The sequence below is a fragment of the Melanotaenia boesemani genome, chromosome 23, assembly GCF_017639745.1.
Source record: "Melanotaenia boesemani isolate fMelBoe1 chromosome 23, fMelBoe1.pri, whole genome shotgun sequence".
Lineage (NCBI taxonomy): Eukaryota > Metazoa > Chordata > Actinopteri > Atheriniformes > Melanotaeniidae > Melanotaenia > Melanotaenia boesemani.
In genome coordinates this window covers 11,884,316-11,903,644 of record NC_055704.1, presented here as the reverse complement: position 1 = coordinate 11,903,644, position 19,329 = coordinate 11,884,316, and the positions used below count along the sequence as shown (strand labels likewise).

At 38.3% G+C, this 19,329-nt stretch overlaps 1 protein-coding gene across 3 annotated transcripts in view; it reads left to right on the top strand.

Moving 5' to 3' along the window:
* The window catches only part of kcnc2 (potassium voltage-gated channel, Shaw-related subfamily, member 2), a 93,662-nt gene extending 75,396 nt beyond the window's left edge, over nucleotides 1–18,266 (top strand). The window contains exons 2-5 of one of the 3 annotated variants that reach the window (XM_041977731.1): nucleotides 8,770–9,700; nucleotides 10,792–10,956; nucleotides 15,542–15,636; nucleotides 16,550–18,266. In XM_041977731.1, coding sequence (XP_041833665.1) covers nucleotides 8,770–9,700; nucleotides 10,792–10,956; nucleotides 15,542–15,603 — 1,158 coding nt within the window. In that variant the 3' untranslated portion in view covers nucleotides 15,604–15,636; nucleotides 16,550–18,266. Of the gene's footprint in view, nucleotides 1–8,769; nucleotides 9,701–10,791; nucleotides 10,957–14,459 lie in introns of all 3 variants that reach the window. The other 2 variants (XM_041977730.1, XM_041977729.1) reach the window with 2 other exon arrangements.
* Nucleotides 18,267–19,329: the final 1,063 nt, after the last annotated feature.

Here is a 19,329-nt window from a genome sequence, read left to right as displayed (position 1 = left end):
GTGTGCATTTGTTTGAGATCCTTTTAGAGTGCGTTAGGACCCTCGGGGGTCCCCTATAAGCTTGATGATGTCACAGCAGCTTCAATGCACAGGACTTGAACCAGCATGAGATGGATGGTGGTCTCGGGCCAGAATCTGAGCGCAAACTTTCACTCATGGTGTCAAACAGATGGTGGCAGTCCCAAGGAGGTGAGGACAGCAAGCGCTCTGATTGGTCGAGCCAGCAGGGCCATTCCACAAACAGAATCTGACACAGTGGTGGGATATTTGGTTGTGAGAGCATGTTGGAGAGGGGGGTGTGCCAAGGTTTGTCCATCCAGAACAGATCAAGATCTAGCAGGGTTAATTATGAAGATTAATTCTAACAGGTCACAAGAAAATGGTAAACATACTTGGAAGATAACTGATCGAACTTAACAGGAATGTAAATTTTCTCACACATCATAGTTGACTGTCTTTAAATCGAGAAACCTTATTATTAGCACCCAAATAACTTCCAAATTTCCATTGTGATTCTCCAATGACTTTCACTATAAAGCAAAAATGTATTATTGTCAATCAACATGAAATTCCTCGTAATTTTTTTCCCTACTATTCAGTTATGATTAAACGAGTGTTTCAGTAAATAGGATGCTCATGAGACTATTTCAGAGTGATGCCCTCCACCTGACCCAGCTAGCACAAAACAAGCACTCTAATGTACTACAATCACATTAATTTTCCAAGGAAGTGATGTGGGCTGGTTAAAGTATTGAGGAAAACACTCTTTTGAACTCTTCATGACCACAGTGGCAAACTAACAGTGTCCATTCTTATTGTACGGAAGTAAGGAAAAAGAAAACACATAGAAGGTTACAGGAAATGTGTGAATTGCCCACAAACAACATCACGTTCTAATTCCTAACTCATAGGGACACGGGGGGTTAGGGCAGGAGGGATGCAATGAGCTAATGCTCAATGGTCGGTAGGTCTATTGTTTGGAATTGTAGAAATAATCAGCTACAAAGTCAGACATATGAGTTGATTGGCTGGCAACTGTGCTGCCATTTGAAAAGTTGAGGTATTATAAACTTTTCACTGCAAGCCAGTGAAAAGTGAAAGAATAATTATGTAACAACAGTGCGACTGGTGAACAGTGAGACAGAAAACACTATTTTGTAATACTATCTTGTCAACATACTGCATTAAGATGTTAGACTGGGAGAGGACAAATGACATAAAACTCCCAAGCAAGCAACTCATGTACAATACCAACCTTACAACTTCCATTCCTTTGCTCTACAAATATTAAGCATTACAAGCACATGGTTGAAGCTGGGAAAAGATCAAGTGGAAAGTTTTGCCAACAGCCTCATGACTAGTGTTTCCAGCTCAGAAAAACTTTCAAAAGCATAGCAGCAAGGTCCTGAATACCTGATGAGCTGGGAGTGAGACTGATTTGCAGAAGAATGATTCCAATCAGCATCTGGATTTTCTTTATGGATTCATTTTCGTAGTCTAAGCTGGAATGTCAATATTCAGATGACACATTAAGTTAAGAGGCTGTGGTGTATGTTTGTCAAAAGCTGCAACCAGAAAAAGCTGTAATAACTGTAAACATGTAGCCTTTCCTTACTACATTCAGCACAGCTGAAATTATTAAACATAAATGTGGGTCCACAACAAAAAGTAGTTCCATAGCACAGGTTTAAAAAATATAATCTGATGCTTTTGTATGCCACTCTTTAGCTTTGCCCTGGTTACCACCAGTCATTATTTGGGAACACTTCCCAATGGGAAAATGATCCCAAACTTTTGACCAGTAGTTTAGAGTAACATGAACCACAATCACTTTATATTAAACTGTGTGATAGCCATTAGCAGGTGGGAGAGAAGTAGACAAGTAAGTAAAAGCAAGTGGAAGCAAAAAACTAAAACAACAGCGGAAAAGAATTTGGAAGATATCTGAACCAGCTTGAAAGCAAAGGGGGAAACATCCTCAGTGGCGTAACAAGAGCTTTACCTTTGTTGAGAACCAAAGGGAGAAAATTTATCATATTTAAATGTCATTATTGTAGAAACAAGCACAGAAGGTCACCATTGAACTTGTTTACCTTCGGTTTAAAGGTCCTTGAGATTGCGTTTGCTCTAAAATGGGGAATTGGTGCAGGAGAAAAAAGGCCATTAAAATTTGTCATTCCAAATAACTACATGGATATTCAGATAAATAGATCAATAAATTAGTCTTTTAAATACCTGTATATTTCAGAAACTTAGAGATGGATCTGTTTATGGGAACATGGAAAATATGTGATGCTGCAGGTCAGTCACATTTCATTCATCCCTGAGTGTTGAGAGGTGTGTAAGTGCGGAACAACAGTTTTATTTTCCAGTGTACTCTTCTATGTTCTCTGATGCCCATATTGGCTTATCACTTAGTGAATTTGCATAGCTCCAGTGTCATCTTCCTGGCCTACCAGCTCTGATGGCTCCGAGCCAAATAGCAGATGTAGTCCAGCATGGGAGTGACGCTGTTTGATGTGGCATTTTCCTCGTGTCTTTTCCCCCGGCGGTGGACTGGCTGAGTTCCAGCGGGGTTGCAGAGACGTCTGGTGAAAAATGATGTGATTATGAGGAAGGCCTCTCTGTCTCAGGACTGTGACAGCGATCACGTCCCATCAGTGTTTGGGGTTGTGACAGGACGGCTGACAGAATCTGTTAACTCCTAATAAATCTTCCTAAGATACACAAAGACTACAGATCATGATTTTTCTGCTATTTATGTAAATTTATATTCTCTAGTTCTATTAATCAAAGAACAAGTGCCAAGAATGAATTTGATTCAAATGTTTTACTGAAATAAAGAAGGACTTAATGAAGATGGATAATTTCTTAGAGATGTTTAGCTCTTCCTGAGGGTGTTGAATAGCTAATATAAAAACATGAAATAAAGTAAACCATAAATGTTTGCTGCCAGTAACTAATATGCTGCTTTGTCATCACTAATAACATGAATAGAATGTTTTTTCTTTACACTTGAAGCACTGAAGTATAACGCTAGTCATCTTTGGAGTTGAGAATGTTTATCTCTGTCTGCTGGGACGAGCATTTACTACTATTGTTGCAATAATAGGATTGCTTTTACTGCTTTTGACTCCTTACCTTAACCATTTATGGGTGAGAGTGAAGTAGAAATCAAATCACGAGTGGAGGAAAGTACAATGAATATGAGAAACTTGCAGGATGAGTCTTATCTCTTGCATGAAGACCTATGGAACCCCGTTTCATCATGATAAGCATTTTATAGCCAAATTATCACCAGTGAGATGTAATAAGTGGACATCTTGGGCCTCAAACCAACTATTTCTTGTATGAAAGTACATAGGACTATTATTACATTGATGTGGTGACAAATGAAAAACAATCACTATACCATAGTTTACGCTTTTGTCATAACTGCCATTGGGCTGTTTCCTCTTCTGCCCTGAGTCAGGGTTGGCTATTTCCCCACAAGATCAAATAAATAGTATAAAAGAATCATATACAAATGCCCCAAATTTTGTTGCTTGGGCCAGAAATGGCTACAAGTATCTCTACACCCCCCCACCCCACCGCCCTGGTGAAGAAACACTAATACTGCAGCCTTAAAAGTAATGAAAAAGATGAAATGAAATGAGGCCTGTCTTCAGCCTGTAATAGATCTGCTGTGGACTGCTTTATCCACTCCACACTGCCTTCAAAAAACAAATTATACAAGTACAAGACTTATTTAGCATGCAGAATATGTGTTGGAAATCAGGATGTTGAGAAGCATGTACTTTTTGCAATCACATGGTAGGTTAGTGCCTTTGCATTTTTAATGCCTATCATAAATAACCTTCTGTGGATATGTGTGTGTGTTTGTGTATATAAACAGTGGCATCAGTGCTTGCAGAAGCACTCCTGTGTACTGCATGTGACATCTACGTATGTGTCTGTCTGGTGTATGTGGCATGATTAAGCTGTCACAGACTGGTGTGTACCAGGAGATGCACAACAAAATTACAGCTCAGCATGAGGCAGCAGTTGACGTTAGTCGGTGCAGCATCCGATCAGCCAAAGGAAACAGCTTAGGAAGTCGTGCTGTTTCAGCCAATATGATAAGAAGACTCAGAGAGCGGCCTGGTGCGTACTTATTGGGATACACGAAAGAAACTGTCACTTATATGACTTGCATTTTTAGAAGTAAAATGTTATTTTCATTTTATTATATTTTATTTTATATTTCTGTTTGTTTTTTCTTTTTCTTTTTCTTTTTTGGAATTAATTACATTAACTCAAGGTATAATCTTATATTGATGGAGAGTGAAGAGGGAAACTTTTCACCATTTCGACTTATAAACAAAGATCCTTGAGAGTTAATCATCAGTACTATTTGAATTGAAGCAAAATCAAGTGTGTGCAGCATATTTTGGAGCAACTATGCTAATCAGGCCCTTCTCTTCAGATAATTCTAAAGCCCATCTTATCCTTAATAATCAAAGATTATTAAATGACTTTATCCTGACATGCACCATCATTTTCTGCTGTTCTTGGCTGAAATAGTCCTGAATCTCTGGCTCACTTCCCTCTATGATGCTGCTTAATAAACAAAGACATGAGAGAAACTAATAAGTAAAACTTTAATGTTTATTCTTTTTTTAAGGAATGTCTAAATAAGTTCAACCTTCTTTCTGACCTTGGTGAGATTTGCAGGATGATAGCGGCAAAACTAGGTGACCAAGTTAAATGGTATTCCACTACTGCGGTACAAGCTGTTGATCAAATGTCTCTGCAGGCTGCTCACAATTTTATAACAGCATCCGAAAAAACTCCCACACACATACTCTAGGGTAGCAACCGGTGTGATAATGCAATATTATACCATATAGTATGTTGGAATATCAACCAGGAAGCAGCCAACAGTGGATTTTTTTTACATGATCAATATATTTATATTATTAACACAATATAAATATTGATTTTTTTTTAGTATTGCTGCTAATATTAATGTACAGTATTGAGATATCCCTAGGTCATGTACTAACTCCTAAGATCTAACTTGCATTAATAATATGAAGAATGTTTTCAGTGTTAGCCAGGTTGCTCTGAGATATGATGCATGGCTAGAATAGCTGCAAAATAAAGCATTTAAATCATCTGTCCTGCAGGTTTTAGATGTTTTCCTGCCTCATCACACCTGGCTCAAATTAATGTATCATTAAAAAGCTTTTGCAGAAGTTTAAGCATTGGGAAATTGATCTAACATTGACGTACAAGAGTCTCAAGCAACTTCACTTCAAGGAAATGTTTTTTTTTTGTTTTTTTGTTTTTTTACATTTTCCCCCCAAAATGACAAAGGTTTGATAAGATAAGACATACTTCATTCATTCCCAGCTGGGGAAAAATCAGGTGTACAGCATACAAAGTTTGCCATAATCTGAGTACTTTAATTCTACAGAGTACTCACTTTATGACCTCTGCTGTAAACAGAACACTGTTGCAAATTTGCTTATTTGCCATGCATGAGCTCCTCTAAAAGAAGTTGAATTAAAACAGGGAAATGTCAGTGAGGGAGCTCTAGACATGGGATTAACATCTGGTTCCAATATATTTTTCACTGTTTTGCGTTTTTCTCATTGTGGTTTTGGTTCAGCTATGACACTATTTAGGTTTTTATTTTTATTTAAATTAATTGGGAAAGCAAAAAAAAAAAAAAAAAAAAAAGTTAAGTTGTGTAAGAATTACTTCCATCTTATGTTGAAATTGTGTATCGTATTCTAACGTATAGTTTATTCTACCACCTCACTTTCTTAAACACACATTGCAACAACGGTAGCCGCTATACTCAGAAAGCCTCGACAACACAGATGAAAGCATGTCATTGGATAGTTAAAAGATGTGTTCACTCAGGTGAAAAAGTTCCCTCTGGATCATAATATGGTAAGGGGAAAACATCTGGTGGGAATGTTCACTGTCAGATATCTTTTGTCTGTATTTAGAAGGAAGAATAGCTTTCACAAGGTGAACTGATCTCAACAGTAAAAATAGCCTCGATACAGCACTGGCTTTAGTCCGGCTTTTCCGCGACTGAAAGCCAGCGTTTACCATGACAATGAAAGAGACGGAAACCATGGAAACATACACTTCTGTACCAACAAGGCTGGTGTATTTTAAACTACTGTTATGCTGTCATGGTAACGAGCAATACTGTCTAACAAAACCGAATAAGAAAAGTTAGCTTTAGGCTAATTTAGGCAGACTTACTTATCAAGGAGAAATCTGACAACTTCAGCATCCCTTTTAAAATTTTTCTCCCTCTTGAGCTCCTTTTACTCAGGGAAGGCTAGCCTAATGTTTTTCCTTTTTGTATCGTCTGATCATGCTACCATTAAAGTTCCCTTTTTCACTTTCTTAGGAATGGTAAAACGTCTGCTGCTACTGCTGCAAATGCATGATTCTGCATTTTTGTGAATACCAATTTAACAGATGTTCCAACTTGCTGGGGTGCTCAATCACTGTGCACAACGTGTAGTTGGTACTATTTGTCCTTTGCCAGCGGCTGTAGTTTCAAGATGGCAGACCATCATGGCAGTGTCATACCAGCTTACCTGTCATATGTATAAACAAATCTAAAATTCTTGACTTAGGAGAATGTGTCAGCTTATTAGCGGAGGTCATATTACACCAATGATGACACATATATATGCACAGACATCGATTTTGGCCGGTAAACAACAGAAAATGTTACACAATGTCCCTTAAAATCTATCACATACAGCAAAGCACACTGCTGCTTGTACTGTGTAGTATTTATGTGTGGGTTGTCTAAAGAAATGCCAGTGCAGAAATGATGTCTTTTTTATTTCAGCCTACAACCTATATCAGTCTGTAGAGGAAGAAACTAGATCAATAGACCCTTGGTCTTCTGCTCAAATTTAGTGCTTTAACTATTTATCTCCTACTAGTAAATGCAACAAGTTCCATAAGTCAGTGTATGTAAACTCCATGCAAAAGTTTTTATGTTATCAAACAATACATTTAGATTTTAGCAAATGAAAAGTGTGAGATCCATGACTGGCTAGTAGTGTGATGTTCTTCAAACTGAAGGCATTATTTTTGTGTGGTTTTGTTCCTTTAAAACAGTCTCAGAAAAAGAAGATTACCACACACATAATTATAGGGCAATAAAGATGCATGTATAATATATAGAGGGAAGCAGTAGCAGGAATCCATGCACACAGTTCAGGATCAGGGTGACCCAAATAGTGGCAGTGATATTTTGAGAGTGTGAGTCATGCAATCCAAAAAAACAGAAAAGAAAATAGAAAAAAAAAAAAAAAGGGAAAGTGTGAAACGACTTCTTCAGAGCTCAGTAGGCAAACCATACCAGTGGATGGATGGTGGGAGGAAAGTGAAGGAGCATAGTAGGTTGTGTGGAACTCTGCAAACTCCCTGTGAAAGAAGTGGATGTTTGCAAAGTCAGGCTGGGTTTGTTTTTATTACAGGTCAACAGAGACCAAACAGCAGCATTTTCTAAGCAAAAGAAAAAAAAAATTAAATATAGAAAATTATTATGCCACTTATCTTTTAATAATGTTGGCATGGTTACCGAGTTACTCACATTCTTCTGAAACTCTGTTCAAGCTATTAAGCAGTGCAGCTAAGCTGACTGTCAGTCATGTCTCTTGTTGTCTCTTGGGGACAAAAGCATTTTAATAAATCGAATATTCGCTGACATCACTTTGTCTTTCTACTGTTACCTTGCCTGAAGCGGATAAGTTCACATCGGCCCAGGAAAACACCTTTATTTCTGCTTCTTTTTTTTTTGGCAGTAAAAATAGACATTGGGGTTACCAAAAGCACTCAGGAGGACCATTTAAGTGGGACTACCACCGCCTGACTTTGCCCTTGGATAATATTTCCCAGACACAAGCAAGGGAGTGAGTGAGATTAATGGCTTTCATTTGTTGCCAATTTAACATTGTGATGCGTGTGTTGTGTCTTACAGTGCCATCGCACTGTAAGATATGGCTGTACAGTAACATGGGACACACCATGTTGGACAACTTGATCTGGATTTCTATAAAAGTTTTTTTTTTTTATATATTTAGTTTTAAAAACTGCTCAAACTGAAGTAAAATATAATAACAGTGGGTCAATACTAATAATAGAGTCTGCCCATATGCACAGTCTATCTTCGGTATCTTCCAGTCCGGGACATCATCATGGACAACTTTCATATCCTCCTTGAGCTCCATGTTGAGTAGTATTAAGTGTTATTTAATGGAAATGGAAGAAAATAGTGTCTTATTAATGACTAATAAATTTTCTTTTAGTGCATCTTAGATCAGTTGTAAGACATTGGTTTAAATGCAAATGAGCAAGACAGAATTTGCAAATTGGCTTTCTTTTTTTTTAATTCTTTATTTAACTATGTCTTTTGTTTGTTTTTTTTTGGGGGGGGGGTGGTAGATGAACTATGTGCCCACTTGCTTTGCTACCTAACTAACTTTAAACTTGACTTAATCTATATTAACATGTTACTTTCCTCTAAAGACCACAGGGAAGTGTGTTTATTTATTCATTCTGCAGAACCCATTCAGAATGATCCATGTTAATTAAGCTCAGTCTCTTTAAGAGCAAATTAATGGATTGGTCTGTAGCTATTTTGCTTATCATAAATTAGTGCACTGGATGTCCTAATAGCCTAAAATTGTTTGGATGTATTAACAGTAACGTTATCTTTCTCTATCTTTCCCTCTCCTGCAGTTTATTGCCTTTGCATCTTTGTTCTTCATCCTCATCTCCATCACCACCTTCTGCTTGGAGACTCATGAGGCTTTCAACACAATCATCAACAAGACTGATACAAGGAATAGCAGCGGATCCGACTCGACTCCACAGTATGAGATTGAAACCGACCCTGCGCTCACGTACGTGGAGGGCGTTTGTGTCTTCTGGTTCACCATTGAGTTCCTGGTTCGTGTGACCTTCTGCCCTGTCAAGTTGGAGTTTGTTAAGAGTGTTCTCAACATCATCGACTTTGTGGCTATCCTGCCTTTCTACTTGGAAGTAGGGCTGAGTGGTCTTTCTTCAAAGGCTGCCAAGGATGTGTTGGGTTTCCTCAGGGTGGTGCGTTTTGTTCGTATTCTGCGTATCTTCAAGCTAACGCGCCACTTTGTGGGGCTTAGGGTGCTTGGCCACACGTTGCGGGCCAGTACCAATGAATTCCTGCTGCTTGTCATCTTCCTGGCATTGGGAGTGTTAATTTTTGCCACCATGATTTATTATGCCGAACGGATCGGCGCCAAACCCAATGACCCCACTGCTAGTCTCCACACCAAGTTCAAAAATATCCCCATTGGTTTTTGGTGGGCTGTAGTGACAATGACTACACTGGGCTATGGGGATATGTATCCACAGACCTGGTCAGGTATGGTGGTGGGCGCATTATGTGCTTTAGCTGGTGTACTGACAATAGCCATGCCTGTGCCCGTTATTGTCAATAACTTTGGGATGTACTACTCCCTGGCCATGGCCAAGCAGAAGCTGCCCAAGAAAAGAAAGAAGCACATCCCTCAGATGGTGCAGGGAGGATCTCCATCCTACTGTAAAGCTGATCTCAACACCACCTGCAACAGCACTCAAGGAGACCTCTGTCATGTCAAAGGAGGCAGGGTACTAGAACGCAACCGTTCAGGTAAGAACATGTTCATTTTAGCAGTTAATTTCAAGTTACACTTAGAGGGGAAGGAATTGTTTTGGTAAAGACAACCAGATGAATCCAGAAGGGACCTTAACTTAGAAAGCTGGAAACATTTTGCAGGTTTCCCCTGGAGAACAGAAATATCTTCACCTTGTGATCTTCCAACACCATAGCAGCACCTTCACAACACAAATGTCTTGCAGCTTGCCTCTGTGGTTTCCACAGTGATAAAGGAGGCAAAGCAAAAGATACTGAGAAAAAGCAGGTAGCTTCAAGAAATACCTCAGGCTGATAAGAATTCAGAGTCCTTATTTCCTAGTCTTCAACCCAGCAGGAATTCTTCATTCGTTGTTTGAGCCGTAGGTGGCTGTTTTTCCCTTCAGGCCCATGTTAGTAATTTACTGGAAATTAGTGGTGACGTTCATATGCTGCCTTTTTCGAAATTCTAGTGCAGAGATTCCCGAGGGTATGTGTGCGCTCTCTACTCCATGTAGACTACTTGTTTATTAGGACTCAAAACTTTACATTTTATAAGCACAGAATAATTCATGTTTTGACTGAATGTACAAGACGAATCAATCTGGTCTAGTTGCACGATTTCTTAAGATGTTATTTTAAATGTACATATATATATATACATTTACATGCCTTGTAAAGTCATTTAGGAAACCTGGAGAACTATACTTTAAAGATATTACAGTAAAGCTTGTCTAAAGGGTTCACTGTTGAAGAATAAAAGGTGATTATGCCAAATATTTACTTTAAAGCATGACTTTGCACAAGTAAATATGCGTTTTTTTAATAAAATTGAGTTGTGGTTGAGTAACTTCAGCACTACAAGTGTGAGTCTATCAAGTGTCATTCAGGACATTCAGCCAGAGGCAAAGCTTTAGACTATCTTCACCTAAAGAAACCATTTTCTTTTCTATCAGAAGCCCTTCTACAACAAAACAGAAAGACCAGAGTCATTACTGCTCTATATGCTAATATACAGACTTATATTGATCTTTGTTGTAAGGACTGGAAATGAAATGTTTTAAAAGACTGGTAAGAAGATAAAAATGTCTTTGTTTCCTCTCTCACAGTTCTGTCAGCAGACTGCAGTAGTGACCTCACCATGTCTCCAGAGGAGCGGGTCCCCATGAGAAGGTCCAGCACCAGGGAGCAGGACCGTCGAAGTGGGGGGACATGCTTCCTTCTTGCAGCCAGTGACTACACCTGCCCTGCAGATGGAGGGTTACGAAAAACAGGTAACTGCGTGTGGAAACTATAATGTTTCCCAATAAAAGTCAATTGAGTTTAAATGTGATAAGGTAGCATAGCAAATCAAATTTATGTTAAAATTCTAAGCTATTTTTTTAAAGTAACATTTTAAAAGCGTTTGTCTGATTTTTATATTTTTTTTTATTCTTTTTTTTTTTTGTCTTTGTGCATTTTAGTTTTTTGGTTTTTTTTAGATTAGAAATCACCTACAAGTATGGGTTCTTCTCTGTGCTCATCATTTTAACGTTTTTTATATAGTAGTTTATATTTAAGGTGATATAAAAGATAGAAAAGTAAAATGAAAAAGCCTTCGAAACATAGATTTCAGTCGGACTCCTTATCCATCATCAGCTGATCCATGTCCTTAGTGACAGGTACACCAACATCCCTGGAGGGGGGAAGGCTGTTTGTTCAGCCCTAGTCAGCTCAGGTAACGTAACCTGTGTATCTGCTGTTGCGACTTTCAGCAGTGACACACATCACAATGTTTTTAGCAATTCTGAGGGGTCGATGTGTCCATGCAGCTGACTCAGAACTGTTGCTTTCTTCACAATTTATTCATGTTTTCTTGTTGCTTGGAAACACTTGAATAAATTTCTGACCCAGTGTCTTTCTTTTTTGGCTGTTACCATGTTCATTGCCCATGTGCCGCACCAAGATAAATTGTATCATCTGCCTCAGAGGCGATGATAAACCTGCGGAAATTTTTACTGTCGGAGGAATTTAAATGGTTACAAAAATAAATAAATAAAAAATTAATCTTGTAAACTTATTAGCAGGCTGACTTTTTCATGTGTAAAATTGTACTAATTATGATTCATGTTGTTTTATGTTAATTCATTAATGTTTCTATTGAATTTAAGTTAAAAGCATCATGAAGAAGTCAGCTTGCTAAAAGATTTGAGTTAACCATGGCTCATGGTTGAGGCACTATATGATCAATTGAACTGAAAGACAGATATTGACATTATTACTCAGATTGGTCCACACACTGGACCTGTTTTTTTGTCTCGATCCGAAGCAATTCATGGGTAAAATGTTCAGATGCAGAAAAGGACCCTTATCCAGTTTTCATCACCTTGTTGCATTTTTGTATAATTTTGAAGAAAGGAACATTATCATACAAACATTTTACACAGTAGAAATAATGTCACACAGCAATTCATTTAAAAAAATTAGGAAAAATAATGTTTTTGGGGCATATTTTTACAATCTCTCCCAGACCAACTTAAAATACATTTTTTTAATCCTAAGGCTGTTTTTTGTTACAGTAACTTCTTTGTCTTATCTCCAGCATCTTTAGGCATTAATACAGTTAATCTGAGCCATAAAGTAGAAGCATTAAGCCTCAGCTAATTGCCTTCTAAGTTTTAAGAGAAGTAACCTGCCTCTACATGAAGCTATCTACATGTAATGCTATCTTAGTGCAATAACTCTATAATCTTGTTGTGCTACTGCACGTTATAGCAGGAAATTTGCTGTTTTCATGCCATTAGGCTGTAAATTGACAAATGTCTCAAATTTCAGCTCCCATCTTCCAAACATTGGGGATTTGTGGTGCAGAGTGATTCTGAAATTGGACTAGATTTAAGAGAATTACATTTTTCAGCAGCTGAGCTTGCAGTGGCCACTACACTAAACCTAATGCATAAAACAGCTGCTCCAGCCCCTGCTACCTGTTGGCAAAGATCCAGTAGGTCTTTTGTTTTGCTTGCTTGACTACCCCAGTTTAAAATAGACCCTCTCTCTCAGTGAAACAAATGGTGGTGGATGCAGTATGGTAATGATGCAACATTTCCATTAGTCGCTCCTCATCAGTGTGTACCCCAGCTGATTGGCATGCTCCATTACCGATCTGCCTGCTTTGGCTTGCTTGTTTACTTTGCAACTAATGCAAATTTGCCAGCATGCAACACATGAAGCTTTTTACAAGTTTAAGTTGTTGTAAAGTGTAAAACTGTATAGATAATTGAATTAAGGTATTTCTAATTATCCTTATCATCATAAGTATGCATTGTCTGGATTTATGCACACTGTAGACACTTTACCATTTTATATATTCATTACCTGCAATTATTTGCATGGTTTATGCCATGTGTAACATATATGCATGAATGTTAATGAGCAATTATATAAGTAGTGGAAGATTTATTAACATAAGAAAGATTTAATGATTTTAAAACAATTTCTTGTAAAAGGAAATTGTAATCATACTGTTATGTAGTCTTTTTATTTTCAACCTATTTAAGAATAACATTAACTATAGTTTAAGTTTCTCAGGATTACTTGGGCAGACTGAAAGTCTAATCATCCAAGACTTCATTAGGGGCAGAGCTATTGTGGAGGATACATTAACATGTTAACTATTTGGCTTCCAACGCCAACCAGAGACTATCATGAAGTCCTTCTTCTTACTAACTTTTACACAAGCAATCAGTTAATAGCCATGACTACAAAGAAATGAATTCAACAGGGTTAAGATTTGTTAATTGGAATCTGAATAAAATGTGCCATCAATCACTCAAAAATCTGCATTAAAAATATGTTACAGTCAAAAGAAGATTTATGTGTCAGCATCGAAGTAAACATCAGAGTGGCCCCATACCATTACAAAGGCAGTGCATGCCAACACTTTTTAAACAGTGTATCAGCGGGCAAGTCTGCCAAATTTTCTGTTCAGATGTAGCACGTATGTGGCATGTACACCCACTCTTGCTTCCAAGATAAACACATAAAAAATTTCTGTTGACATAGTTTAAAATACATAATCAAATCTAATGTCTGGAAAGCATTTGGATTTTATTAGAAGGAGGGAACACTGGACAAAGGTCTGTTGAGTATTGAAAGAAAAATGTAAACACTCACTGGTGAGTTGAAGAGAAGATGGCAAGGTCTGGCACTGATTCACCTTTAAAGATTAATGTCTTTACATTTTGTTGAGAATGATGGGTTTTATAACATGATATTGTACCATATCAACATTAGAGTAATGATAAAACTAGATAATATGATGTCTAACAAGACCTATCAAATGCATTTTTCCTGTGCTGCACAGTAACAAATTTACTTGTGATCCCTGGTTTTTTAAAGATGACTTATTCATAATTGTTGATACGATGGTCCACGACATCTTTGGGCTGCAGTTAGTTTTCAATGTACTTGTTATGTTTATGATAAAGCAGAAAAAATGTAGTTTAACTGTACCTTGTCAGCCAGTTATTTCCCATCCAAAGCAGCTCCACTTCTATAATCTGAGATCAATATGCCTGATAACCACTGTTAGGAAATGTGATGTGCATTCACTCACCATACAGTATGTTACTGTCTCACTCCTGTCTCCTGTCTTGTCTCGGTTCAATCGGCTGGCTTGGACTCGGATCGTTGCCTGCCTGCGTGCCTGCCTGCGTGCCTGCCTGCCTGCCTGCCTGTGTGTGTTCATGTCCTGTTCCTGCACAACCACAACCACCTTTTGTCGCCCCCTCATCTGAAGGCTATGAGAAATCCCGGAGCTTAAACAACATAGCAGGCATGACTGGCATGGCTGGTAACGCCCTGAGGTTGTCTCCTGTGACCTCGCCCTACGGATCACCCTGCCCGCTGCGCCGCTCTCGCTCCCCTATTCCCTCCATCCTGTGAGACGTCCAGCCCATGGCCACCTTGCCTCAAACCACACCACATCTTATCACCTAACAGACCACCTTTCGTTGACATCATGTCTGAACTCTTTTCTAGATATTGTGAACTAGTGGATAAGTACTTAACATTGTAGCTAAAACTTATATTAACAGTCTGGGCAATCTGAGCGAGTACTCATTTTCTCCTTGTCCTTGAAGATATGTGCTTTGCTAACATCCCTAAATAACTTGTCTGTTCTTCTGTGTCACTTGGAGTACTCTTTAGTTTGATGTCGTACTTTGAGACTTGCAATAAAACAATTCTGACTGGTGGCTTCAGAAGTAGCAGCCATAACATTTAATACATATTAATGATCAGGGAAATTAGAAATTGCTATAGATTTAATATATTTAGATATCTTAAAAAAGTTGTGCTTCCAAAGGAAAAAAAAGGAAAAAAAGAAAAAGAGATGTCACTTCATTTATTCCACATATGACTGTGACTTTGTTTTTTCCTTGCTGTAATTTTGGGGTTAGCTGTAAGGATGGAGAATTAATATTTCAGAATCTGGTGTCAGCTCATACATTCTCTCTTCGCTGGCTGATGGGTCTTCTCATGTTTGTGCATGATCATCATGTAACCATCTTCAGCAAAAGAAAAAAAAAGATAAAAAGTGTGGCAACAAGGAGGGAGTCGAGAAAGCTTGCGGGAAAATTATTCATTTAAAGTTATTATATTGGGTTTTAGAAGAGGGTGGGGATTTTTATTTTGTTTCATTTTGCTTTTGGCATCACTGACAATCTACAGAATGCCAGCCGGGTATCATTTCTGTCTGCATGCAGAATTCAGCTACCATTCCAGATTAACTTTCCCCCCTTCTCCTCCTAATGTTTTTTTTTTCTTCTTTTTTTTCTTTGGAGTACCACCAAAGCTGTTCTGTTTCTGGTTTGCTCACAGATAACTGCAAAGAGGTTGTCTATACTGGTTTCACACAAGCAGAGAGCAGCGTTCTATCTTAATGGCTTGAGGGAAGGCACCACCATTGCAGAAAGGTAACCATCTGAAGGGGTGAAGGTCCGATTGTTGTCGACACTTCTCGATCATTAATTATAGTTTGTGTTATCATGTGTCAGAACTAACATTGGGATTCTTCATTATTCATAACAGAGAGGTGCTTGAGTGTGGTTGCAAACTGTGTGTGACATGTAGCATTTTATTCAACATTAATATAAATATGTCAATACAAAAAAGGTAAACAACTAAGATCATAATCAAGAGGCATTTTGGATCATGTATCACATTTTAATTTAAAATTTGTTCTATGAAAAAAAGGGCTGTAATGCTCTCAAATCGTCAAAACAGACAGGCTAGAACTAAATTCTCTTACAATTGCTCACAGGTTTTATGCATCCGCTTACAGTACCCTGAGAGTGGCCATTTTGCTTTGCTGAAAGGCTGCAACATTTATTCTAGATTAGACTGTTTTGCCATGACAGGTGTAAATTGCCTCTGCACACCAACAGGTGCAGGACAGCAGACATAGCAATGCAGCAATGTGCCTCACCCATCCCTACAGTATATCTGTACCCGTAGCACAAGGTTGCTTAGCAACTGGCTCACAGCTAGATGCATCTTTCACACAGCTCCGCAAAAAAGTCAAACAATTAAAAAAACTGCTCTTACAAACATTTCTCTGGCTCTACAACAAATTATTCATTCACTCCCACCCCCACCCCCATCTTCACTTAAGCCATTTGAACATACAGCAGAGGTTTTAGAAATCTTGCTTATAGAGCACCATGCCTTTGAAAAATGCTCATGTTTGTGCATATACTCTATTTAACACAAAAAGTTTGCATTACAAGGTTTTCTGAATTGATGCAGACAGATACAGATTATGCATTTCTGATATTTAGAAATGTGGTCATATGTTATTTCGACAATTCATATTCTGTTTAATGGCAGTGGGATTAGACTGTCATCAGTAATGAGGACCTATTGCTGTGGAGGACCCCATTAGGAGCCACAAGGCCACTCCTACAGGACAATATGGATGAGGACTTGAAGAAACTGACAGCCAGCCGGCTCAAGGCTCAACACGTAGGGAAGGAACTCTAAAAAGGAAGACTTTAATAAGCCTCCATATTTACCTGATTTCTCTTTTTTTCTGTTCCTGTTTTGGAACTCTGGAGTAACACAAGGAGGGACAAAATAAACATGTCCCGAAAAGAGACTATCTAAGTGATAGATGTTTTTTTCCTGTAAATACAACAACACAGCACATCTGGGCCAAGTGGCTCCGTCCACACATCTGTCGTATGTTGGCGAGTCAGGTAACCAGGTTGGTGGTTGCTAAATTGCGCCATTACACTCAACATCAATCACTTTTCTTGCTGTGGTAATCCCCCTCGCAATAAGTGTATTAAGATTGTTGAGGCGTTTTGTGTTCTAAAAAATGGAGTGTATTCATATAAAGTTCTACTTAAACTATATACAGTGTAGAGAGGCAAATGTGCTAAGTTGAATAAGTGTGACATAATGGTCATCTCTGCTTTTGTTTTAATTGGTAATATCAATAGGTTAATTGCTCTGCTGTTTATAACTGTGTGTGAGAACTTGTGCGTGAGTACCGTAAAACTCCAGGTTGAGATCTGCAGTTTGAAAGACCAGGTCAGAGAAGACCAGTGAGTGAACCTGATGCTGACTCTTCCAAGTTAGTTTTAGCACAAGCCTAAATGAGACAGAGTTCCCCTGTGATGCAGCTGCCGTTGTAGAAGTCCCCACTTCCCATGCATTTATCATGCAACTACCCTGCGTCGGTGCTGCAGATGTTTGTCTCCTCAAAAAACCAAATTATTCTTACCAGATTATTCCTCATAACTCCTGGTGGCTAAAACAAAGAGAGAAAAAAAAATGCAGACTTCATTCTTCCAAACTTTTTCCCCCTTTGGGGGGAATGGAGCAAAAGTGTAGCAGAAATTTACCAAGCGGGACTTCTAGAATGGCTACATCTGCACAGTAGCAATCCCCCATACCTAAACAATCAGATCGGATTTGCAATAAGCACCCGAAAACACAAAAAGCGCCGATCCACACTGTGATTTCAGCAGCCCGTTTAAACAAGAAGGTGGAAGGAACGAGTGAGGGGATAAAAAATTAGCTGCAAATGCTGATGGGCAGGACTGACAAGCGGCACCACTGACTGCATGTTGGTAGCAACCTCCACAGTTATAGGCTAGCTGTTCAAGTGTCAACCTGTACCCACAAATCCTCCTTGTGTAGTAAACATGCTGCTTTACCCTTTGAATTGTCAAAGGGGTACCTTTCTTTGTGTATTTCTAGGATGTTGTAACTTGAAAAAAGAAAAAAGGTGTTTATTTTTTTTAATCCAGAACATGTATTTTTGTGTCTTACGGTTGAGTACATTGCTCTTTACCTGTAAAAGTCATGGTAGTCTGATGCTGTGCTTCTCCACCGTGTCCTCAAACTGTCAAACTTTCAATCCAGTTTCATGTTTTGTATGTTTTACTGTGAGGAAAAAAATCTAGTTTGAAGTCTGTATTTGTGGAGCCTTTTGTTGGCATTCTAAAGTGCATGCTAAAAAAAAATAAAAACATTATGTCAAATTGTACAAAAAAAAAGAAAAAAGGATGACATACTGTATATCATGCTGTGTATAGAGTAAAAGTAAATGCTATGTGAGGGATTCACATAAACTATTTATCTTTTAACTGGTGTTTTTTGATTTATTTGACCCATTTTCTTCCTTACAATAGTTTTGTGTGTGCCACAGTTTAAATAAACTTAGCACAAAAAGTAAGCTCATTTCTGTTTTGCTGATTTTATCTCCCTTTTAATAATGCCAGTTGTTGTGTATTATATACATCGTTAGAAAGCCTGATTAGTCACCTTTACAATGAAATATACCTTGCAAGGATCATGCTTCTGTGGGGTGAGTAACACAACTAAACATGTTGCTAGTGTCCCATAAAAATGTGCCAAAATCCCCTGCAATAGTCTCTTGTTCAGAGGTTCAAATGTTGCCAGGTGTGTGGCAGTCATAGATGTATGACTGGCACCTAATTGATAGAGATTCTGGAGCCAGTAGTTATTTATATCTAGGAACTGGTACCTCCATCCTCCAGGATGACAATGCTCTCTCCCACAGAGCCAAGATCATCACAGAGTACCTTTAAAATTTGGGACTGGAAAGGATGCAGTGGCCTGTCGTGAGTCCAGACCTTAACCCAAATGAACACCTGTGAGATCAGCTTGGGCATGCTGTTGAGGTTGCTCATGGATCTTCTACACACCACAGAAGTCCTTGAAGTGTAAATACGTGTTGTTTTTTTCATGATTACTGTGGGAGAGTGTAATCATCCAATCCACCAAGCAACTCAAAACAATACCAAACAAAATATAAATGCTGGGGATTTTGGTGGATATTTTAGGGTACTGCCCACTTGTTTTCAATCACAAATTCACAACCCTTATAAGGTTTTACCTAATTGAAAATATGACTAACCAGGCTTTCTAACAATGTATAATTCAACAATTGGTACTATTAAAAGGGAGAAATAACTGACTGACTTTTTATGACACGTGACCTTCAAAATTACATTATCAAGTACTGAAATTTATTATAATTATTCAGCCTTATCAAAAGGAACAAAATGTCTTGAAACCAATTGTGAATTTATGAGCTCTGTCCAGTTGTAGTAAATTTCCATTTATTTTCATTCTAA